The 25,888-nt window shown below is 41.9% G+C and overlaps 1 protein-coding gene across 2 annotated transcripts; it reads right to left on the bottom strand.

The window, feature by feature from the left end:
* Window positions 1-7,702: 7,702 nt before the first annotated feature.
* On the bottom strand, window positions 7,703-24,708 carry LOC115784383 (bMERB domain-containing protein 1). 2 transcript variants are annotated; one of them, XM_030735606.1, is made up of 6 exons: window positions 24,489-24,708; window positions 21,418-21,535; window positions 12,002-12,075; window positions 9,104-9,218; window positions 8,415-8,485; window positions 7,703-8,290 (listed from the first exon to the last, which is right to left on the bottom strand). In XM_030735606.1, exons 1-6 carry the CDS (start codon window positions 24,565-24,567, stop codon window positions 8,175-8,177), a joined length of 573 nt encoding a protein of 190 aa, XP_030591466.1. In that variant the 5' UTR covers window positions 24,568-24,708; the 3' UTR covers window positions 7,703-8,174. The 2 variants fall into 2 exon arrangements, with proteins under 2 accessions (XP_030591466.1, XP_030591465.1); XM_030735605.1 differs by having other exon boundaries at window positions 21,418-21,538.
* Window positions 24,709-25,888: the final 1,180 nt, after the last annotated feature.

Raw genomic sequence — 25,888 nt, forward strand, 5'->3', positions numbered from 1 at the left:
AACTGCGTCATGCGTTTTAAAGGGAAAGCAGCCCGCAGTTATCAGATGGTCAGCGGACCAGTGTTAGTACAGCGTGCCTGCGCCACACTCAGGCATTCTTCATTGCTGCACACACTGCTGCGACCCTAATAATAATACTGTAATAATAAAAATAATACTGCTGGCATACGGATGTGAGAGGCAGAGCACAGATTTTGGGGAAGTCTTACCTCCTTTAGATTTTGAGTTTCAGCCTCTGCGTTAAATTTTACGCACCGCTTCGCACCTTTTCTTCATTAGTTTAGAGCGCAAATTTCTTTATTTGTGTAAGAGAAACCCGTCAGTAAATGATGGTTTAACATATAGTGGAATATCTGACTTTTTATATTTTTTTGTCAAATAATTATTCTCAGATTTGAACATTGCGCATGTAGGCACGATTTGTTCTCCTTGTTTGCTTCCACAGATGGTGGTGGTTGGGGGGGGGGGGGGGGGGGGGGGGGCAGAGTGTCACAAGTTGCTTATGTTTGGGGAAGTGATCTGCTTTTAGGTGCACGTGTCACTTATTCATACCGTTAATAATTTATTCATAATGCCCCTGGACTTTAATATCACAGCTGACATTCAAAATGTGTCTCACATACTGTATATATGTGCTTTTGGTGTGTTGAGTTTTAGGAATCATTTAATCTCATAGGAATCATCCCTGAAAGTTAAAAGTATCAAGGGAGTAAAATATTCTTATGTTTTCCTGCAGGACCACAAACAAGATTTGGATTGAGAAGCTGATCTAGTGAATGCTACTGCACTTTCAAGGTTAGGGATCATTTAATGGAGATTAAAAAACGTTCTCATGATCAAAGAAGCAGAGCCTGAGAAACCCTAACCTCTTTTTTTTTTTTTATAATAAATACAATTCTCATAATGCAGTGCAAACCCTCTCTAATTGTATAAAGAGTAATCCTGGACTGCAGTCACCTTTGTGAGCATCAGTCATGTGCTCCTCTGAAACTAAAAGGTATCTTGTGCATGCAAATGAATGCAACTTACTTGGTTGTTCTGGAGCTCAACGTGATCTTCATCAGACCTTCCATAGCTCCATGCTGTTAGGAGACAAACTCATGCCACAATATCCGTTAATCAGGTGCTAAAATCGGTCTGTATGATGGATGCTTTATTTCATTCAAAGTTATTTGACGACTGAGTCAAGTCCATCTGTTGATGAGGAGCATGTGATCTGGGTGAAAGATACTGAAAAAAGCTGAGCAGAAAAGCGTGTTCACAAGAGTTTAGGTGGGTAAGAAACAATAGGACAGGAGAGGCTCGAGCTTCATGCTTGTGTGGCTCTCTGCCACATGGGTGTGCTATTTGATTTTAAATTTCACCAGGTTCAGGCTGGATACCAAACAACACAAAGCGAGACACACATGCAGAGATCCAAAACTCAGAGGGAAGTTTGAGCTTTAACTAAAAGTGTGATTGGGAATATGATGCAGCACGTGATCAACAAACCTTATAAGAGCTTTGCTATGATTTAGAAGCTGATCGAGGTCCTTCCCCTGAAAATGATTCCTAGTTTTTAAACGTTGATTGCTTCAGCATCATACTTGCATGTTGTGTTTTGATAAATTATTTGGTAATTACCACAAAGTAAACCTGGGGTGATGTGATGCTCCCGCACAGAAAAACTGGAAAAACTACAAACTGGGAAGAACGAGAGCTTAACAAGCAGGTTTTTCAACCTTTGCTTGCAGTAAGCAAAATCTCTTGAGCACACGACGTCACACACAAGTTCACAGGAACAAAATACAGAGTGGGTTTACTGCTTTCCAAGAAGCAAACGAGTGTTTACACACAGAAAGGCCACTTGGAGTCATTTGTTATGTTTGACCACGACCACGGTGCGTGACTCAGACACAGTGACTCACAGCCTGACAGAGATTTTAGTTTTTACTCTTACTGACACTCCAGCATTCACACCCGCAGATGCCCATTAAAACAAACCATATGTGGCAGTACGTGGGTGATCACAGAGCAGATCAGCATGCAGCCTGCTGATAACCACAGATAGCATCTTTGTCTTCGTTTAAGACATGTGATCATTGCTGTCTAACATGACAGACAGTTTTTGATTCTCTGCAAAGCAGGGTGAGCCTGTGATCATTGCACTGCAGTTAAATTCTTTTCCTTTGAGCGTGGATCTCACATTTGTACCACTCAGTGAGTGTACCTGTCTGTGCAGTAGTGCTGCAGCGTAGCAAGCCACTGTTGCTATGCTACCGCTGAAGTATGGAGACTAATGCATGTAATAAACTGAATACTGTAACATATAACAATGTAGATATATAAACAATGTAGATATCTGCATTAATAACATAATAATATAATATGTAGGCACCAAAGTAGGGGGTGTAGATAGAAATGAGAGTATTATAATCATAATCTAATGCATGCTCTTTATCTCTATAGATGCACCAGAGGCACATTTCTTTGTGTCCTGATACCTCAACTCCAACTGACACTTTTTTTTTTACATGTATTTTGGATCCATCTGAACAATAAAGCAGTTATCTCTCTGTCATGTCTTTTATTATCAAGTAGAAATACAGTAATGTGCAAAAGTCTTGAACCACCCGTTATTCTTAACTGTCTTCAGGAATAGTCCTTCAGGCTTCCTGAAGGTCTTCCCAAAGGCCTTTGGATGTTGACTAATTTTGGTTCCATTATCTGTCAAGATGATCCCACACTGCTTCAATCAAGTTTTTTTTGGCATACGTCAGCCTGTGGTCCCTGTTTCCCTTCCTAAAGAATGGCTTCTTGACAGCCACCCTTTAAATGAGACTGTTTCTGATGAGACTTTGGCGAAAGGTACATGAATCAGCTGAAGGACCAGTTGCATCTTTCAGGTCCCCCCCACCACCACATTTCTTAAAGATATGACTTTCACATACTGTTCATCAGCACTCCTTCAGTCACTTCTTCTTTTGTCCAGTTTCCTCGAACATTCAAGAACACACTGCACACCATGCTGTCATATACCAGTTTTTCTGCAAATAGTTCATTGGGAATCACCTTGTTGGTGCAAAAAAAATACTATTTTATACCTGTCAAACTGTGTTATCTTTGATATTTTTCACAGATTCAACTAAATGTTATGTGTAAACACAACACAGGTTCTTTGAATTTTGTGTCTTTTTATGCTTAAATGATTCATTTCGTCGGTGTTAAGTGAAAATGAGTGAAAAAGCTGAGAAATGTCCAAAGAATAAATTTGGAAGACCTTCAGAAAGCCTGGAGAAGTGTTGCTGAAGACCACTTTTAAAAAATGACAAAGTCTGGCTCCTTGAAAGTAAAATATAAAGAAATGAGGGGTGATTCAAGGCTTTTGCACAGTCCTTTATTTATTATCATGATCTGATCAACTAAAAAAAAAGTCACAGATTAGAAATTGCAAGTCAAAATGAACTACCGTATTTTTCGGACTATAAGCCGCTACTTTTTTCCCACGTTTTGAACCATGCGGCTTATAGCCCGGTGCGGCGTTTCTGTGGATTTTTCTTTAACCACCAGGGGGCTCTTTAGCAGGATATGAATCATGGGACGTCAAAGTTGGAAATCAAAGAAGAAAGCGCCAACAAGTGCTAGCAGCAGGCACAAAAGAGATTTTTTTCAAACTCCCTCATCATGGAAACCACAAAATGAACTTCCTATGATGCCGCTTTTAAGTTGAGGGCTATCGACCTGGCACTACAGGAGGGAAATAGAGCCGCTGCACGTAAGCTCGGCGTGAACGAATCAATGGTGAATTGACTTGTTATAACTCAAATTTGGGGTTGTCTGTCCCCCTCTGTTGAGTGCCGAGTAATTGTGGAAAACCAAGAGCGGCGGAGATACCAGCGGCTTATAGCCCGGTGCGGCTTATATATGTACGTTTCCAGTTTTTTCCCAAAAATTTGTAGGTGCGGCTTATAGTATGGTGCGCTCTATAGTCCGGAAAATACGGTACATGGCAACCACACAGTCATAATATAAACAAAACAGTAAATATTATCAGGGTGAATACCTGTGTAACCTGTTAAATATGCACATACCTGCGTCATCACATACATATCATTGAGGACTTTTATGACAATTTTTAGCACCATAATATTATTCTAGGTTTGGTAGAGTGGGTTTGCTCGATTTACAGTTCAAAGTAATCCTTATTTATCTTATACTCTCAGTTAATTCACTGTGTGAAACATGCTGTTGCAGCTCTTATCCCTTTAAACTAATTTTCCCTTGACTGGCTGCCCCCTGAAAACAGATGATTTGAAGAAGAAACACTCAGTGCATCATGGGAAGCCCCGAGCAGCCTAGGCCTATTGCAGCATAAGGGAGGGTTCAGGGTCACCTGATCCAGCCCTAACTATAAGCTTGATCAAAAAGGAAAGTTTTAAGCCTAATATTAAAAGTACTGTCTCCCGAATCCAAACTGGGAGCTGGTTCCACAGAAGAGGGGCCTGAAAGCTGAGGGCTCTGCCTCCCATTCTACTCTGAAATACCCTAGGGACCACAAGTAAGCCTGCAGTCTGAGAGCGAAGTGCTCTGTTGGGGTGATGCGGTACTAAGATGGGGCCTGATTACTCAAGACCTTGTGGACCTTGAGGAGAAGGATTTTAAGTTTGATACTGGATTTAACAGCGAGCCAATGAAGAGAAGCCAATATGGGAGAAATATGCTCTCTCTTTCTAGTCCCTGTCAGTACTCTAGCTGCAGCATTTTGAACTGAAAATGCTGAAGGCTGACAGGAAATGAGTCCTCTTTAGGTCCTCTTTAAGGACTACCAGTAAATACTTTTAGATTAAAGTTGGTGTACTTATGCAATCAAAAAACAGTTAACAGGATTTTTTAGTATAATAATACTTCTTTTTAAAAATTGATTATCATTATGTTAAAAGAATCCAGCAAACCACACATGGTCAGCAGGGAATGTCATGTTGTGCTAATTCAGTAGGTTGAAATATTACAAATGTTTCATCATCAAAGTCAACTGAACATCAACTGAGAACATAAAAAGATTTCCGAAGGGGATCGCTGACAAAGTATTTCTTCTCCTGTGGAGTTGTGACCACAGTCCTGCTGCGAGACAGAAACAGTAACAGCAGCCATCAGTGCTCATTCATTTTGTCACAGTTACGCCCAAGAAAGTTCCTCTTTCTCAGAGAAATTTGGATTCAAAATGTTGCATCAAAGACAGATAAAACAAGGAGCAAAAATTAAAACTCCTCTGCGAAAAAGCTTTTTATAACTTTTCTCTGTATTCCCTCCCACCGCCTTGCCCTTCTCCTTCCGCCATGTCTACCTGTTACTACACCACTCAGTTTTGTTCCCTCTCACGGTGCCTGACATGCAGGCACATAAAGATCTTTCATTTACTTTCCCTGGAGTAAATGTCAGAGATGATTTCCAGAGGGACAAAATATAAACCGCTGCAGAGCGATGCAGGCCTCTCTAAATGCGTGGGCAGCACCATGAATTGCTTTGCTTCCTCCACCACTGGGGATTATTCGGTGCATTTAGAAGAACTTTCTGTCAAAGCTGTTAAAAAAAGAGAAGGAAGAAATAAGAAAGCATAAAGTCTTTAATTGGCAAAGCATAATATTGCCTTCCTTGGGACTCTTTAATGTCTCAGCCAGCGCTGTGTGAGAACAAGCTTTTTCACGAGCATCTAATTAGTGTGGGTTGGCAGTAACTTGTCTATATTCACACAGTATGGAGCCTTGATTAGTCTTCTCAGCCTGCAAATTAAATACAGCAGAGAGTGTTGCTCGCCCCTGCACAGGTCTGTTTATCTGAATCCAGCTGTGACGGCCTTTATCAACTGTCATGACTATGTCACCACAAAAGAGACCACATCACCGCCTGTGAAAGAGGTGCAGACAAAAGCAATGCGGACGACAGCACCTGAAAGTGAACATTCATATTCAGACGGGATGGTCCATCAGGAAGCATTTATGTGACAGTGGTCCTGCTTTTGGAAGCAATAAATCTTCATTTTATGAATCATCAGTGACTGCAGTGTGTATTATTGTGTGTGTGTGTGCGCGTGTGCCTGAACGGTGTGGAGAGGAGGGCAGCTGAGGTAAGTTATGTGGAACTGAAACCATCAGCAAACAGAAATACCTCAAACCATCGCCACACACACACATGACAGCCTCTCATCCCGTTGTCATGGCAGTAAAACACAGGATGGCGGCAAAATATTCCTTCAAACGGGTCAGATATTTATGCTCACGGCTTCCACTGAACAGAGCTTTTGTTAATTACACGTAGTGTACCGGACACAACTGTGGAGAACACACTCAGCAGCTTCTGTGTGTTTACGGTGACAGTTTGTTGGTGTGGCATTTTCTTTATTACAGCTACATGCAGAGTCTGAAAATGACACCCGCAAAGCATTGAATAAGTCTCAGAAGACGGGCTGCAACAATGTCAAATCTGAGAGGAAGACTTCTGCTTTTATTTTCTTCACATTTTGCTCTGATCTCTTCTTAAGTTTGTATTTAATGTAAAACCTTAATATTAAATTCAGACAGGTGTCGCTGAATCGTGTGTTTCTTCCTATTATATCTCAGGTATTTTGATATACACTTACCAGTCACTTTTTATTAGGTACATCTGTTCAGCTGCTTGTTGATCTAATCAGCCCATCACACCACAGCCTACCTGACCATGTCCATTTCTTTGTGACCACAGTGTACCCATTTTCTGATGGCTGCTTGCAGCAGGATAATGTCACAAGGCTCAGATCATCTCAAGCTGGTTTCTTGAACATCACAGTGAATTCACTCCACAGTCACCTGATCTCAGTCCCATAGAGCACCTTTGCGGTGTGGTGGAATGGGAGATCTGCATCATGGATGTGCAGCTGACAAATCTGCAGCAACTGTGAGACGCTGTCACGTCAACACGGACCAAAATCTCTGAGGGATGTTTCCAGCACCTTGTTGAATCTGTGCCACAAAGAATTAAGGCAGTTCTGAAGGAAAAGGGGGTCCAATCCAGTACTAGCAAGCTGTATCTAATAAAGTCAGTGTATATCACTCTCTCCATACATATAATATTCACTTGTTTAATAATTTCTTGATAGAAGATTATTCAACCTAAAAAGTTGAATAATGTTCATGATTTTATAGCTGAATGTGATGTTGCTGATGTGATGCTGATGTGTTGGCAATGAAATTTAGTGCCGACACTGCTGCTACACACAGGGGGGTGTGGTCTATGGATGGGGTCAGTGAAGGAGTTCATGAACCGTGTGGAGTTGAATTCTCAGAGTGTTTTTACTCACTAAAGAGCATGTCAGCATGAACTGAGGATTTGAGAAGGTTTCTGCCAACTATGGACCCAGCTCCTGCTTCACGTTGAAGGTGGTGGAGGAGTGTGAGGGCCACAAGAGAGAGACTGATGGCAGCATCAGGCGATAAGAATACCAGATCTGCTCTCTACAAGTGACCACATATTAAACAACTGAGTAAAATGAAATGTCACTGAGTGATGATCAGATGATTTTGAACCACTTACGGAAGGGAGGAGGTTCCTATAGCCTCTGATAGTTAGGACAAACACAATGGAAGAACATTAAAAATCTTTATTACAACATTGCAAGATGCTACATTTAGAGTCACATCAAATTATGCTAAACTGTGGACACAGTTGTTTTCGTTTAATCATGTCCTGCGTGTTGAACGCTTTCTTTTTTTAAAACAAATATGGTACTGTATGACTTCTTACTAAAAAACAATAAAACAATAAAAGTAATGCCCAGTTAAAGTCATAACAATGTCATTACAATAATCATCAACCACAGCAAATGCCCAAGTGAGATTGGTAAGTGATTTTTGCTCTCTCTGGGATATCTGTACTTCCACTTTCTAATATATCCCCAATGGCTAATGGCACTGTCAGAGCAGCTATAATAACATCTAACAACCGTAACTGAGCAGGAATCATTAGCAGATTCATAAGGCGGCAAGCTTTCCTGCTGCAATACATATAAACACAGTATTTCACCGCAGCAAGTCGCATAAATTATTTTAATACATGTCACTTATATTACAGCAAAACGCATATAATCTTTCTTGTAAGGACACAACGGATGCATGAAAGCACTGAGGAAGTGCTTTAAGAATCAGCAGTTTTCCTCTGGACAGTTACATGATGGAGCAGGTGAAGCCGCAGCAGTCCTTCAGCAGCGTCAGTCCGGTTTTGGAGATAAACGGTGCTGATGTCTGGGATTTAGACCCCACCTTCTGATCTTGCGAAGCACCTGAAGTGTAAAGGAGAGGACAGCATACTCTTCACCTCTGCGGGTTCACACTCACTGACTTTTACCAGGCACTGAATTGGCTTCAGTCACTGACTGCGAATGCCAGCTCTCTGCTTAGACTCACCTCTTGCAGCCAAAGCTTTGGGAAATTTGGACTGTAAGAAGGCGGCCATTTCTCTATCTTCCTCTATTTCCCTGTGAAGGAGCACAGTTTCTTGTTTTTATTTGCAAATTAGTGGCTTTTAAGATTTTATTACAGCTTGTTAAATGCCACTGGGTTTATTTAAGAAAACCTCAAGCTGTGGACGAGACAGACACATCTTCATCAACGCAGTTCAGTCTTCACTTCTATTTTCACTTTAATGAGTAAGGGGAGGTGACCGTCACATTCCTGCTATGTTTTTGCAGACAAGCAAAATGTCACCCAGAGATATTTCTTCAAAATAGCAGCCGCTACTTATTAGAAGTGACAGCTACTTTGTGAGTGATGGTGGACTTGCTATTATTATTTAGGGAAAGTATCCAGAGGGGCTTCATAAAAACAGCGCTATATGAAGATCTGAGGATAACCTTCAGAAATAAGTAATTAAGACTTTAAGGCTGCAGGTGATGAACTGGAGTACTCTGACAGAATCCTCAGACAACATAATCAATAATAAACTCTAAAGTTAAATGACAAATCAGAAAATGCTTTTTTGCCTTTAAGAAAACCTCTTTGCTGTCTGACTCCCTCTGTAATGCCATAATGTCTACATGGGCTGAGTAGCAGAAGAGTGCCACTCAGTCAAAGTTCTTTTTATTCATTAGCCTCACCTCAGCCTTTCAAACTCTACGTCATCCACAAGGAAGTCTCTGGTCTCCACCAGCTTGTTGATCTGCTGCAGCAGCTCCTCTTCTCTCTCCCTGTCCTCTTTGGACTTGTCTTTGTCTGTCCATTTGTCACAAGACAAGGCTTCTGTTAGACACTGTAGTTATTAGTTGTTCAAATTTAGGCTGCAGTCCATCCATTAAGACTGTAAAGCCCCATCGTGAAGCCTTGAGCTTCAACACAAAGCACACTCTGCTTTATCCTCAATTTCACTTTCACTTTGGAGCAGCATGTTGTAGTCAATAAGATGAGAAACTACCAGAAAAAAACAAACAAATGTTTACAGAGGTTAGTGTGCAGTAGGGTCATTTTCACACCGATTTCTATTCAGCTGGACTTCTTTTTGCAACCACAGGCATCGTCCCCTGCAGGCAATTAGAAAAAATGCAGATTTACTCTTCGGACCCTTAAGCTAAACCTATATAATAAGCCTGCCTATTATTAGTTGTAGTATATTTTCTGTAGGTTATTGGCAGGTTCTCAGAAAGGTTGCATATTGCCTTAAAAACTGATTCTATGTGAGCTTTACCGTATTCACATCTGCTGATAAGGTATCATGTTTACCCTTTAAGCAGGGTATGTGAAATTTAGCGCTGATGAAAATTTGCAATAAACACAAAATGAAATACAAAACACAAGAACCAGTGTATTGTACAAACTGAAATTCTGATGCTTTTATGAAATGGTCAAAGGGATCACCGAAACTATTAGGATAATATATAATATATTGTAAATTGTTAAGGTTGAACACACAGGCACATCATGTACATTGTATATAGTATTATTATTGGTATTATTGTTATTATGGTTAATTTTATATATATATATATATATATATATATATATATATATATATATATATATATATATATATATATATATATATATATATATTCTCTTTCTCTTAATAATGTAAATCATTATATTTATAATAAATGCGGCTGCTGTTACACCCAAATTTCCCCTCTGTGGGACAATAAAGGCTGTTTCTTCTTCTATTACCATTCACTGTCCAGTTTGTAAAAGTGTCACCACAATCCATCCAACTGTTTCACCCCAAACCAGAAATATCAGCCTCATGGCAACAAGAGGACAAGAGTTCATCCTCTGGGAACAATGAATTTTTCTGTCACTTTGCATAGCAATCCATTCAGTATGGGTCTGACCAGTTCTGAACTTTAGCGGCGGATTTTAGTAGTAAAAAATGTTCAGTATTATTTATTTATTTGTGGATATTCTTTAAATACACAAGCATACATACACTGATTAGGTATAACATCATGACCACTGACAGGTGAAGCGGATAACACTGATTATCTCTTCATCCTGGCCCCTGTTAGTGGGTGGGACATATCAGGGAGCAAGTGAACATTTTGTCCTCATTGTGTTAGAACCAGGAAAAATGGCTAGATTGTGATGGCTAGATGACTGGGTCAGAGCATCTCCAAAACTTACGGCTCTTGTGGGGTGTTCCCGGTCTGCAGTGGTCAGTATCTATAAAATATGGTCCACAGAAGAAACAGTGGTGAACCAGAGACAGGGTCATGGGTGGCCAAGGCTCAATGATGCATGTGCGGGTGGTCTGATCCAACAGACAAGCTACTGTAACTAAAACTGCTGAAAAAGTTCATGCTGGCTCTGATAGAAAGGTGTCAGACTACACAGTGCATCACAGTTTGTTGTGTATGTGGCTGCATAGTTGCAGCCCAATCAGGGTGTCCACCCCTGTCCACCGCTGAAAGCGCCAACAATGGGCGTGTGAGTGTCAGAACTGGACCACAGAGCAATGGAAAAAGGTGGCCTGGTGTGATGAATCACATTTTCTTTTACACCACAGGGATGGTCAGGTTTGTGTGCATTGCTTACTTGGGGAACAGCTGGCACCAGGATGCACTGTGGAAAGAAGGCAAGCCGGCAGATGCAGCGTGATGCTTTGTGCAATGTTCTGCTGGGAAACCTTGGGTCTTGCCATCCATGTGGATGTTACTTGGACACGTACCACCTACCTCAGCACTGCTGCAGACCATGTACAGTACACCCTTTCATGGAAACAGTATTCCCTGATGGCTGTGGCCTCTTTCAGCAGGATAATGCTTCCTGCCACAAAGCAAAAATGATTCAGGAATGGTTTGAGGAGCACAACAATGAGTTTGAGGTGTTGACTTGGCCTCCAAATTCTCAAGATCTCAATCCAATCAAGCATCTGTGGGATCTGCTGGACAAACAAGTCCCATCCATGGAGGCCCCACCTCACCAAAGTTGGCAGGATATATCCTTTAAAACCCATAACAATCCCAAAAATTGTGGAAATATTCAAGTGGTGGACTGACTGACACTGTTATCCTTAGGAAAAAAACAAACATTTGTGGCTGCAAAACCTACATAGAGTAGGTTTTTTTTTATGATTTAACAGGCTAATAAACACTTTGGTAAATTGAGCTACTTTTCTTTTTAGTTGCCAGAGAAACCATCTTTTGTACCTCGGCTGCCATCTCAACTTAATGAACAGAGGAATGCAGGTATTCCTTTGACAATATAACCAAAATTCAAATGGAACACAGAAAAGGCTCCTGAGGCTTAATGCTGTTTCACCTGAAAACCTTCCTTTTTTTTTTTCTTTTTTTTTTTTTATTGACGCCAAGCTCATTCTGAAGATGTGTTTAATTCACTGCAGTCCTTGTACTTGCGGGACAGAGGAACACAGTGTTTTACTGCAAACAGCTGATAGCTTTTCAGTTACAACAGGGTGAATTAAAACTACATGGGGCCCGTTCAAAACAAACTGTCACCAGGTTAAAGACAACGTGCCAAATGCTGAAGGTACAGGCTACTTCTTAATTTACCTGGGATTGAAACAAGTTTCTGCAGCTCCTGCTTCAGCCTTGTGATTTCTTTGCAGAGCTGGATGTCATCCATCCTGAGAGAAAAACAGACAAATAAGGAAACTGATATGTAAAGCTGCCCAAATTTTAGATGTCTGCAGCCGATATCCAGGTAAGAAAAACAACAAATAAACTACATTAATTAAAGTTTTTTTACTGACACTGGGCTTGTCTTCAGGGGGCTTTAGAAACAGAATGTTTCATGTGATTCTGTCCTAACACTACATGAAGCCATCAGCATATCAAACAAACACTGGACTCAGATTTTGGCCCCAGATGACAATGAGGTCTGTGGAAATAACACCACCACGTTGCCCTCTGTGAATGAATCAGACCTGGCAGTATCAGATCTCATTTCATCCTCTGACTCTGATGGTGATTTCAAAACAACAGGGGCTGCTTGCACGGGTATTATCTGTGTATGTGGCTGTGTTTGTGCGCGCATGTGCGTGTGTCTGTGTGTGTGTGTGTGTGTGTGTGTGTGTGTGTGTGTGTGTGTGTGTGTGTGTGTGTGTGTGTGTGTGTGTGTGTGTGTGTATACACATGGGCTGCTCTAACAGTGATGGTAAAAAGAGGAAAATGACTATAATAGATATACTCTGAGCTGCTGTTTTAATAAAATAGGTTTCACTTCAGTGTACTTCAGCTGTATATGTGTCAGGATGACTCACAGGCTCACAGTGAAGTGTTTATTCACAAATGCATGAAAGTAGGAGTGGGTATAAATATCACAGAGAGCCTATAGAATGAGGCGGCATCAGCTGCCTATAAGATGACCTTAGTAGTAAAAAAAAACCCCCAAAAAACCCAACAAAACACAGGAAAGATACTGAGAGAAGACCATTTTGAATCCAAACAGTGTTGAATAATAAAATTTTGCTTCAAAGGATGAGTGTGACATTTCTTTTGGAAACACTTCAGACTGAAGATAACAAATATCATGTTTACATTTTTTTTTTTTAACCTTTAATCTTTTTAGTCTTTGTTCTGTCTTGAGTGTTTATATGTTGCAATAAGAACAGAGGAATTGTATTTCTGTTATATTCATCAGAAATTTTTGGAGCTTTTATTTTGACATTTGTATAGACAGGAAGTGCTGAGAATTGTGGGGGAAAGCATGGCTGCACACTGAAGTCATTTATGTTACATCCAAAGCAATCCTTCGACTGGATCCTTCAGAAAGCAATGGCTTTTCACTCCAGTTCATGGACGTCAGTTCAATGTGATGGCTGTATACGAAGTCATTAAAGGAGCAAGTACGCTCACTTTCCTGGCTCCAGAAAAGGAGTTTGGCTGGCTGTTTATTTATGTTCATGCTCAGTGAGTACAACACATAGAGAGAACAGTACAGTGAAAAGCCATAACATCAGAGGGATTCTTCAGCAGAGTTATGGATCCCGAAACTGCAGAGCAGGATGAAAAGGTGTCAACGGTCTCCAGCTCCAAGCAGACCTCTTACTCACGGCAGTCAGTAGCTAGTGCTGCTGCTAAAGCCAGAGCTGTGGCTGAAGCTGCGCGCACGAGGGTCACATTTGCACAAAAGGAGCTTGAATTAAAAAAACAAAGAGCCAAATTGGATTTGGAAAGGGCCACACTAGAAGCAGATCTAGAAGCACTGGAACTCGAAAAAGCAGCAGCAGCTGCTGTCGCAGAGGCTGAGATTTTGGAGGCAGCAGCAGCCATAGAATGTGATGACAAACACAGTATCAGGAGTGGCATCTCGCCCTTGACCATCAGACAGCAAACTGAGGCGTACCTTGAAGATCAAGCTCAGGTCAGTCTCAAACCCACCACAGAGCCTCTAGACACGCCAAGTCCCCTCCAGGTTAGGAAGCCATCGCTATCAACAAAACAAGAACCCTCAGAATCTGGCATAGAGTATTACCATGCCTTACCCACAAAGCCAGACTACTCGCAGCTAAGTGAGTTTCAACCAGCTATGGGACGGCAGCCACTCTTACCTCAGTACACTAGGTCACACTCTCACTACCCTTTTAAGGCTTCTTCAGAACAGGGTCCACCCATGAAGCATTCAGATGCCACTCAAAGGATCAGCAAACAGCAAAACTCTCAGACTTCATCTACACATATGTTGGATTTTGCAAAGTATCTGGCGCGCAGGGAATTAGTAACCACAGGTCTCACAAAATTTGATGATCAGCCAGAGAGCTTCAGAGCTTGGCAGTCATCCTTCCTTAATGTCATTCAGGACTTGGAACTGACGGCCAGTGAAGAGCTAGATTTACTAGCAAAATGGCTTGGCAGGGAATCATCAGAACACGTAAAAAGGATTCGCGCTGCCCATGCCACTAACCCTAAGGCTGCACTTCAGTTGTCTTGGTTGAGACTTCAGGAATGTTATGCAACACCTGAAGTGATAGAGTGTGCTCTTTTTAAGAGGCTAGACAGCTTCCCTCGCCTCACTTCAAAGAAAACGTAAAACTAAGAGAACTGAGTGACCTACTAATGGAGCTGTTGGCTGCCAAGGAGGATGGATATTTACCAGGTCTTAGTTACTTGGATACTCCGCGGGGCATTAACCCTATTGCTGAGAAGCTGCCGGTGAACCTACAAGAGAAATGGCTCTCTGTTGGTTCAAGGTATAAAGAACAGTATAGGGTATGCTTTCCCCCATTTGACTTTTTTGTTGACTTTGTTAACAGTGAGGCAAAGTCCAGAAACGATCCCAGTTTTGTTTTGACAAACAGCAGTCGTTTTTATAATCGTAACGAAAAACCCTTGGTAAGGCATGATGGTGGGAAATTTGCCATAGCTGTTCGAAAGACAAATGTGTCAGCAGCAGCTGATCCAAACTTAAGTCATAGAGAAGAAGTGAATAGGAAGGGTACAAGTGATCTAGCTAAGTACTGTCCACTTCACAACAAGCCCCATCCTCTGGAAAAATGTAGAGCCTTTAAAACAAAGCCACTCGTGGAACGCAAGAAGTTATTAAAGGACCACAAACGGTGCTTCAGGTGCTGCTCAGGCACTCATGTTGCCAGGGAATGTCTGCTGGACCTACAATGCAGTGAGTGTGGGAGTGACAAACACTGCACCGCGCTCCATCCAGAAACTACACTCCTAGAAGTGTTGCCACCTGAATCAGTGCCAGATACAGACCAGCTAAACAACTCCCCTCCAGAGGTAACTTCAAAGTGCACTGAGGTCTGTGGAGATGGTCTCCCTGCACGATCCTGTGCTAAGATATGCCTGGTGCGGGTTTTTCCAAAAGGACAAAAGGAACACTCAGTCAAGATGTATGCTATCCTTGACGACCAGAGTAATCGCTCACTAGTCAAATCTGAGTTTTTCCAGCTTTTTAGCATTTATAGCGACCTTGCACCTTATTCACTGAAGACCTGCGCTGGAACCACTGAGATGATGGGGAGGAAAGCAGTTGGTTTCCAGATTGAAGATTTAAATGGTGAGCTGTGCTTAGACCTACCTCCACTTATTGAATGTAATGAGATCATGAGCAACAGGTCTGAAATTCCTTCACCAGAGGTGGCACTTTCCCATGCCCACTTGTTACCTGTGGCACCTTACATCCCTGAGATAGATCCTGAAGCACAGATTCTGATCTTATTGGGGAGAGATCTCATACGTGTTCACAAAGTGAGACAGCAAATTAATGGACCCCATAATGCGCCCTTCGCCCAGCGTTTGGATTTGGGATGGGTGATAGTTGGGGAAGTTTGCATCAACAGTGCTCACAAGCCCATTGTAACTGCCTACAAAACTAACGTCCTGCAGAATGGTCGTCCATCTTTCATGGTGCCATGCCAGAATAACATCTCCGTGAAAGAAAATTTGGGCTATGGCGGGGAGCATAGACCCGATATATACCCGTGCCTGTTTAGCTATGGGTCCATCAGAGTGCCAGCTGAGGAAAATCTCGGGTTGACTGTATTCACAAGACAAACGAATGACAACAAACTTGCCTTGTCCTTTGATGACGAGATCTTTCTGAACATCATGCAGAAAGAGTTCTGCCAGAATGAGCAAAACAGCTGGGTTGCTCCTCTACCATTTAGGTCACCCAGACCACGCCTGCCAAACAACCGAGCTCAAGCCCTCTCTCGTCTCCACTCCTTGCATCGCACATTGGGCAAAAATCCTGAAATGAAAGAACAGTTTATTGCTTTCATGAGAAAGCTTCTCGAAAACAGACATGCTGAGGAGGCACCTCCTCTCCAAGAAAATGAGGAATGTTGGTATTTACCTATTTTTGGTGTCTACCACCCCCAGAAACCAGATCAAATACGTGTGGTATTTGACTCGAGCGCACAAGAAAATGGAATTTCTCTTAACAGTGTCCTGCTCTCAGGCCCAGACCTAAACAACTCCCTTCTTGGAGTACTGCTTAGGTTCAGGAAGGAACTTGTTGCTGTGACAGCCGACATCCAACAGATGTTCTATGGTTTCATGGTGAGAGAAGATCACAGAAACTACTTAAGATTTCTCTGGCACAAAGACCACGACCTGACCAAGGAAGTATTGGAATACCGCATGCGGGTGCATGTGTTCGGGAATAGCCCTTCACCTGCAGTTGCTATATATGGACTTCGAAGAGCTGCCCAAAAGGGTGAACACATGTATGGACCCGATTCACGCCACTTCGTCGAGAGACACTTTTATGTGGATGATGGACTAATCTCTCTCCCAACTGTAGCAGAGGCCATTGACCTCCTCAAACGCACTCAAGCATCACTGGCAGAATCCAATCTTAAACTGCATAAGATTGCCTCTAACAGCATTGCAGTCATGCAAGCTTTCGCTTCTGAAGATCTGGCCACAGGTCTAAAAGACTTAGCGCTGAATGAAGAAATTCTGCCAATGCAAAGAAGCCTTGGGCTGTGCTGGAGTATAGATTCTGACACCTTCACATTTAAAGTTGCGGCTGATGACAAACCGTTTACTCGACGAGGAGTGCTATCAACGGTTAACAGTCTCTTTGACCCATTGGGCTTCGTTGCTCCAGTGACCATCCGAGGACGAGCACTGCTAAGAGAATTTTCGGCCGACATTTGTGACTGGGATGCTGAACTTCCCGCAGACAAGTTGAATGAATGGGAAACATGGAAGAAATCACTGCAGGATTTGAGTGACCTCCAGCTTCCTCGTACCTATACACAGCAGCCCCTTTCCAGCACTGCATATGCTGAGCTGTGTCTATTTTCTGATGCCTCAAACTGGGCCATAGGAGCAGTAGCTTACCTGAAAGTCATCACTACAGATGGACAGTGTCAAGTTGGCTTTGTACTCGGGAAAGCAAAGCTAGCGCCCAAACCAGAGCCCACGATCCCTCGCCTTGAACTTTGTGGGGCGGTGCTAGCTGTTGAAATGGCAGAGTTAATTCTTGGGGAGCTTGATCTCAAACCCAATAGTGTGAAGTTCTTCTGTGACAGTAAAGTAGTTCTTGGATACATCCACAATGACACCAAACGATTCTATGTGTACGTGCATAATCGTGTTCACAGAATCCGACAGACAACTTCTCCTCAACAGTGGCACTATGTACCAACAGATCAAAACCCAGCTGATCTAGCCACCCGATCTGTCTCACCATCACAGCTTGCAGAAACTACCTGGTTTACCGGTCCAGAGTTTCTTTATAAGCCTCCTGTGGCTGAAACACATGAACCATTTGAGCTGGTGGAACCAGAAACCGATGTGGAGGTGCGACCACAGGTGATGTCCCGTGCCACCCATGTGGCTAAGGGTAAATTTGCATCCGATAGGTTTCAACGTTTCTCCACCTGGAGGTCTTTGCTGAGAGCGGTTGCCTTCTTAATACACCAGACTCACTCATTCAAGACCAACTCCCCGGATACATGTAGGCGATGGCATATCTGTAACAGACCTCGTACTCCAGAAGAACTGGAGGCAGCAAAGCTAACCATACTAAGGTTGGTGCAAAGAGATGCTTATCCAGAAGAATATGCTGCACTACAAGAGAAAAGAGCAATTTCAAGTACAAGTGCAATCCTAAAGCTGGATCCTGTTATGTGCAACGGCCTGTTACGGGTTGGGGGACGTCTGAAACACTCCACTGTGAGTCTTGAGATAAAAAATCCAGTCGTTCTCCCGAAACGGAATCATGTCACCAAATTGCTGGTGAACCATTACCATGAAAAGGTAAATCATCAAGGACGACAACTTACGGAAGGTGCAGTTAGAGCTGCAGGCCTGTGGATAGTTGCTGGCAAAAATTTGATTAACTCTATGATCCATTCCTGTGTTGTCTGCCGAAAGCTGAGAGGGAAACTAGAAGTCCAGAAGATGGCCGACCTTCCCCCAGAACGTCTGAGCATGTCACCTCCTTTTACATATGTGGGGTTAGATGTTTTTGGTCCATGGGAGGTGACCACCCGACGTACCCGGGGTGGGGCAGCTCAGAGCAAGCGGTGGGCGATACTGTTTACATGCATGAGTACCAGGGCTGTGCACATAGAAGTCATAGAGTCCATGGATTCAGCTAGCTGCATCAATGCACTACGTAGACTCTTTGCCTTAAGAGGACCTGTGAAGCAGCTGAGGTCAGATCGCGGTACAAACTTCATTGGAGCTTGTTCCGAACTGAGAATAAAACAAGACAATCCTGGGCAAAACAAGATCCTGAGACACCTCTATGAGCATGGGTGTACATGGGAGTTCAACCCCCCCCATGCTTCTCATATGGGGGGCGCGTGGGAGCGCATGATAGGTGTAACCAGGAACATACTGGACTCCATGTTGCTTCAAAGTAAACATACTCACCTGACTCATGAAGTACTCTGTACCTTGATGGCGGAGGTGTCTGCCATAATTAATGCAAGACCACTGGTTCCAGTTTCTTCTGATCCTTCTTCGCCATTGCTGCTGACCCCTGCTATGATAGTAACACAGAAACCAGGTGTATCGCCACCAGCTGGTAGTTTTGTTGGAAAAGAACTTTTCAAGTGCCAGTGGAAAAGAGTACAGGCACTCGCTGACGAATTCTGGACCCGATGGAGAAATGAATATCTCCACACTCTGCAACCGAGGCGCAAGTGGCATGTAGAATGTCGCAATGTGCAAGTGGGTGACGTCGTGTTGCTTAAGCAGACGCAATCACCTCGTAATGAATGGCCAATGGGGCTGGTCACTGCTTCCTTCCCGAGTGGAGATGGAAAAGTACGAAAAGTTGAAGTCAGAACAACATTGGAAGGCAAAGTAAAGACTTTCTTAAGGCCTGTAAATGAGGTTGTTTTGCTCCTATCAGTAGAGAGTCAAAGGTCAGACAAAGACAGTTAAACTTGAAATGGCATGTATAGATGCCAGACGGGGAGTGTTCTGTCTTGAGTGTTTATATGTTGCAATAAGAACAGAGGAATTGTATTTCTGTTATATTCATCAGAAATTTTTGGAGCTTTTATTTTGACATTTGTATAGACAGGAAGTGCTGAGAATTGTGGGGGAAAGCATGGCTGCACACTGAAGTCATTTATGTTACATCCAAAGCAATCCTTCGACTGGATCCTTCAGAAAGCAATGGCTTTTCACTCCAGTTCATGGACGTCAGTTCAATGTGATGGCTGTATACGAAGTCATTAAAGGAGCAAGTACGCTCACTTTCCTGGCTCCAGAAAAGGAGTTTGGCTGGCTGTTTATTTATGTTCATGCTCAGTGAGTACAACACATAGAGAGAACAGTACAGTCTTTAAACTTTACTGGCTGGTTAAAGAGGAGCTCTGACTAGGACCGCTGTCTTTTCATCTCTTTGTTGATGCAATTCTCCAACAGCTGACGGACTGAATTGCTAAAAAGTTTGGGATGGAAAACTCTTTTACATGAATTCCCTCTCAAGTCGGCATTTTGCTGTATGACTTGCCGAGTGGTTGACTTTTGATTAAAGGTGAATCATTTGTACAGTACTGTGCAAAAGTCTTGAGCCACCCCTTATTGCTCTATATTTTGCCAGGAAAATGGGAAATAGATGCTGCAATTTATTGAATATCAATTCTAATATGAGCCTGAAAGTAAAAAAAAAAAAAAAAAAAAAATTTGTAATGGTTATAACACTATCCACAAAGTAGATTGAAATAGTCTTCTATCAGCAGTTATTCTCATAAAAAAATCAGGTAACACATTATTAATTAGTTATTACTTATTATTAATTAAACATATTGCTTGTCGCTCTAAGCAATAACATATAATACATCTTTGTGGCGTCTGCTTTGTTTCCACATAAAAATACATGAATGAATAAAGTCAGAAGTGCTTTTTCTTAGCTTAGGAAACAGGACCATCCACTGAGCACAATAACTGTCAGTGGGAATCTGAATGCGTCTATAATGAATCTGGCAGGTCTGGTTTCATTTCATCTCTCCTGGAACTGGATAAGAGCTAACCCTGATTTAAAAGTAGTCTGGAAAATTAAAACCCAATTAAAGAGTTAAACAGGCTGAAACCATCTGTACCCCTCAGAATCAGCCAGGTTTTTTTTTTTTTTTGTATAATAACTTTAATGGGTTTAATGAAGCCATGCTAAACTCCCTGATTTTTCATGTAATAACCATTATTAGAGCTTAAGACGGGTTCATAATGTTCTTATGAACCCTGTTTTTCCTGTTTGATACCTTAAAGCTAAGCCTCCCAGCTATATGTTGTAATCAAACTATGTCTTTAATAAATGTGAGCAAAACTAAAGCGGGTCTCTGTGTTGTAGTTTGAGCCATTCAGACAGGCATGATCAATTATCAAGAGTGGGACTGTGCATCGCTTTTCACCCTCTGGATATGGTTAGAAAACAAAAGCAGATGATGGTTGTGACATGTTACATCAAAAGCCAAAACAAAACCCAGAACAACAGCGATTATTTTCAGATTTCCAGCTCACCATATTATGCAGTTTTAGCCTCTCCTTCCTACTCTCCCATTGCATGTCAAAATAATGACAAAGTCACGATAGAAACCGAGTGAAATTTTAAAAGCCGCAGTAGAAAGAAAGGCCACCTTTCAAGATCTGACAAAATAACAAACAAACTGTGGGTGTAAGTGTGCTGGCAGTCTGCTAAGACCTTAAATAGCGGGGCTGTTTTCCTCACTTCCATCATGCACATGGCTGCTCCAGCCGCTGAAGGCTGACAGCTGTGGTGCATCATCTCTGACTCCTGAGGATATGTTAGCTGTATCTTGGTGTATTCAGATCCCTGAACTTAGAAGTTTTACTGTGTATGCAGCAGCAGAGGAACAAGCAGCAAAGCATCACGAGACAGAGGGACAACCATAAATAATGAATAAAAAACAAAATTAATCAGCTGTAGTCTGCTGTGATTAGACTTAAAGTGGACTGAATTTTGGAACACATTTAAATGTACTGAACATGAACAGTTCTGGCGAACAGGCAGATCTTACATGTATCTCAGCTCCGACTCTCGCCGTACGAGAATGTCTCGTATTCGTTCAATTCTGAACAGCTCTCCTTCAATATCCTCGATTGTGATTGTGGAGTCGGCCATCGAAATGACATCATCTGCTGAAAGACAGAAAAGATCAAAATACAGTTGTTTGCAGGGTTATAATAATGGCAGTAAGGTTAAGTATACCAAATATGATCATCTCAGACACACATTCTGGTCTGGTTATGAGCACAGGGACTGAAAAGTCCCTTTTAAACAATTTGTCAACAAGTTACAGTTAGGGCATCCAGTGGGATGAGCAGTCTTCACAAGAACAGCTGATTACCATTAAATGCAACAACAGGACAGGTGTAACTAATAACCTTATGACTGCTTTTTTTTTAGGTGCAGGGCATTGGTATTGTGGGTCCTGTATCTTGGAATGCCTCACAGACAATTTATGCTTGCTATTTGTTATCTGTGTGCACCAAAAGCAAAGTCATGATTGCTGCTGTCAGTTCCAAATGATTGTAACTTGGTGTGCACGGGGCTGTCTGGAGGTACAACTGTGCCACCAGGGCTGTCTCTACAGTTATTTCATTGATTTCAATGATTTTAGAACTGACAGGAAAAAATTAAATGTAATTTTTGGAGGTGGAGGTGGTTTTAAATATTAGATTAGATTAGATTCAACTCATTGTCATTGTCCGCTCAAGGCACACAACAAAATGATCGTTCCAGATCACTCATCCAGAGACGAGCATCTGCGGTCATGCAGCCAGAGACCGGCGCTCCCGTTGTGAGTATCAGCGTGTTCATACCGCACCCTCCCTCTATTCTGTAACCATACAGATGCGTCCACATGGGTTGCAAGACTGCTCTTTTAATTCAGTATGGAACTGCACTTCATTGCAGTCAGTTTGTGTTTATAATTTGCCAATAAAAAAAAAATGAATGCGTTGGAAATTTCTGCAGGAAAAAAATAAAATAAAATAAAGCAGTCAAATCTGCAATACTGCACGCTGAACATTGAAACCACCTTGGATCAAAATCTACATCCTGCTATGATGTGATCAGAGCTCTGTGGATACTTGCCCCCCAAGTAATTCTCCGTACATCCCTGAATAACTGCATTCCCCACCCTGCTCCTGCAGCCTCCTACTCCTCACCAGGAGCGATGAGTCATCTAGCAGAGCTTGGATTGGCTTTTAATTACCCGACCTTGTGTGAAAAGATACTACAATCACACTGAATCACCGGGGAACAGCAAGCAAACACAAACACACAAACCCTTAAACTCCCCACACAGCGATCCCACCGCTGTTCCACATATTAATTATCAGCAGGTGTTTTGGTGTTGAAGCCGTTTGCATGTGTTCTTCTTCTTCTCATTAATTTTGCTCCAAGCTCGCAGAGAGGCTCCAAGCATTCTCTCAAAACTGTTTCACACTGTCACTTTAAATCATACATATTATACAGAAGCTTTGCGTCAACATGCAAACTGCGCTGTTTACTCACTTTGAGTTCTTCATCCAGAAATCTTAGATGTCATTCCTTTTGAGCCTGCATGCTGCTGTCAATTACATTCTTTTTCTGTTTTAAAGATTCACGATTAGCAGTGTTACAATTTGGGATGTCAGTAAGAAAAAGTTAATATAGTTAGGTCCATAAGTGTGTAAACCATGATACAGTTTTCGAAATTTTGCCTCCACACAGCGCCACAATACAAAAGTATTGTGGCGCATTGCATGTGCATGAATGGCTGCTGGGTCACTAGTGTGAGTGCTGATAGTAGCAGCAGGATGAATTGTGAAGCGTAGAGGGCCGTGCTCTCTGCTCAGATTCAGACAGCTCTTCACAGTGCAAATGGAGATTGACCCAAAGCAACCCAAGAGTTTCCCAAGGCAAAGAAATGTGATATTCTTCAACAGTCAAAAACATGCTCTATTAGGTTGACCTCAATCCAATACAGCATGTTTTTCAGTTATTCAATACAAAGATGAAAGCAGAGAGACCCACAAACAAGCAGCAACTGAAGATGGCTGCAGTAAAGGCTTAGAAACAACAGCCTGTGGGTTCTAGACTTCAGGCAGTCGTTGACTGGGAGGATTTTCATCCCACTATGAAAACAATGCTCATTTTTAAAGCATTAGATTATCCAGTTCATTTTATGTGGCTGGCCAAATATTTATGGACCTAACTGTAACTCCTTAAAACTTTATTGTACATAAAATTTTTTGCTGGGTATATAAACTATGGTAGTTGGAACTATTTACAGGAATAATTTTCTTGGAATTTCAGTTTAAAAATCAGCCTGAAATGTGCACGTATATATGTATGTATCTGCATCTGTATGCTGACTTGATGTTTTAAACATCATCACCTGTCTCTAGACACTAGTTGAAATTAAAGAGGAAACATTCAGTGACTGAAAGAGCTGCGTAGTTTGAATAACTGGATCACTTGTTTGTGTCTCAGCTGAATGCACCGCCTTTCTTCTTCTTGCATAACAGAAAAGTGAATATGCGTAGATGATCTTTTACAGACCAAAAAATGAATATAATAGTCATCAGATTAAAAGATTTGAGGTATTAGAAAAGATCAGTTTAATCATTCTCCCAGCAATTTCCCAAATTATAGGATTATCTTCAGAAACCATGTTACAGACCTAGCTGCTGGTTGTTTTTTTGTTTGTTTTTTCTTTAATTGCTGTTTGTATTTTTAATCATGAGCATATTAGGGACTTTTTTTTTTTAAATGAAAATGGTTGACATTTTATTTCTTGCATGAAGCAGGTGGCTCTCAGACCATCATCAGGCTGCAGGTAGCTAGAAAACAGTATGATATTAACGTTGATAATGAATTATTCTTCTAAACTTCTTACGCATAAAATCTCCTCTACCCCACGGGAACCCTAAGATCCTAACTACGGCCCTGTCGACGTACAACTTTAACATGATGCTCACAGTTGCGATCTTCAAGGATACGAACCTTAAATTCTCTTTTCTGAAAGTCTGCTTCTGATTACTTCATGCTGTTGCAGACAAACTCAAACGCATGCGCCCCGAATGACACTCAAAAACTCACTTGATTTCTCCGTCGCTTCATCCACCTGCGTCTTTTCCAGCGCGCCATACAGTTGAGAGGATTTTCTCTCCTTCTCCATGGTCTTCAGAAGAAAAAAATAAAAACTTGCCTTTTTCTCTGCAGAGGAAATTCAGAGGAGATAATCGCGCAGTCTGTAAACGAATATTAAAAGGTTTCTACGGGGTCCGAGCAGCATTGCCGAAACATGTGGGTCAATACAGAAAGGACAGCTGCCAGCTGATGCTGAATCCATCCAGTCCTAAAGCGGATCTCTGAGCCTGGAACAGCTGAAGCGCCTCATGCGCGCTCTGAGGCGCCACCTACTGACGGACACACAGAGCAGCGGCAGGAACGAGTACAAAGTGGAAAATTACGATTAAATTTATTAAAAACTAACTAACTTTTTCCTTTCATATGGAGTCAAATCAAGATCTTAAACAATGTTAAATTACATTTTTTGCATTATGAGGAGCCCAAAGCCATACCAGACAACAGCACTTGTCATTTATTTATCATCTTCCCCAAACACAGGAATGCAAGCTGTTCAATTTTTGACCCAAAATTTACCCGATACTGTTACAGTTCACCCTCAGAGGAGCATGAAAGTCTGAACCAGAACTCATGGATGAATGAACTGAGACATTTTAGTCAGATTTTCAAATGCCACCTTCAAAACGTCCAGGTTCCCCATGGCTGCATCCTCTGCGCAGCATCAGTGTCATTTCATGCCAGTCCATCTCAGTCTGAATGTTCCATGAACTGTGAAGTTCATTGGCACAGAGTCCAGGTGCAAAGCTTGGTCACTTTTCTCACACCTCATTTTAAAACAACAAAAGACTCAATGGTTAAACAGACGTCTGCCATTTTAATGGTTTGCTGCTCTGTAATCACAGCAGAAGAATCCTCCACAGGAGAATAAGCTGTCTTTCATCGTGAATTTTTCATTGTGCCTCACTGAGTTGAGCTCTCAACAAACTGGAGAAAACTCAGCTTCATGCAGCCAGGCCCTTGAGGCGGCAGCCAGATGTTCGGGGAGTGCGGCATGCATCCGTCTGCATGCAGGAGCTGCCACTGTGCCATAGGTAGCCATGTCCCACAGCCAGGAATCCAGCCAGACATTTCACACTGTTGCTACAAACCCAGAAGCACATAAAGGAAAAATGAGTATCATTCATGTCATATGACATGGGAAGAACATTTGGAAGCCCCACAGTGTGAATACTGTTTCCAAAACTGGCTCATAATGTGTGGCAGATTCAAGTTTTTAGTGCTTTCTTTGGCTTTCACATCATATAAAGTAAGTAGTAGTATGAATATTCAAATATTTAACAATCCTTTCTATAACATACAATTAAAAAATATCTGCAGCTATAATAATTTTTTTGGCATAATTGGCTTAG

This window comes from Archocentrus centrarchus, chromosome 8 (genome assembly GCF_007364275.1).
Source record: "Archocentrus centrarchus isolate MPI-CPG fArcCen1 chromosome 8, fArcCen1, whole genome shotgun sequence".
Classification (NCBI taxonomy): domain Eukaryota; kingdom Metazoa; phylum Chordata; class Actinopteri; order Cichliformes; family Cichlidae; genus Archocentrus; species Archocentrus centrarchus.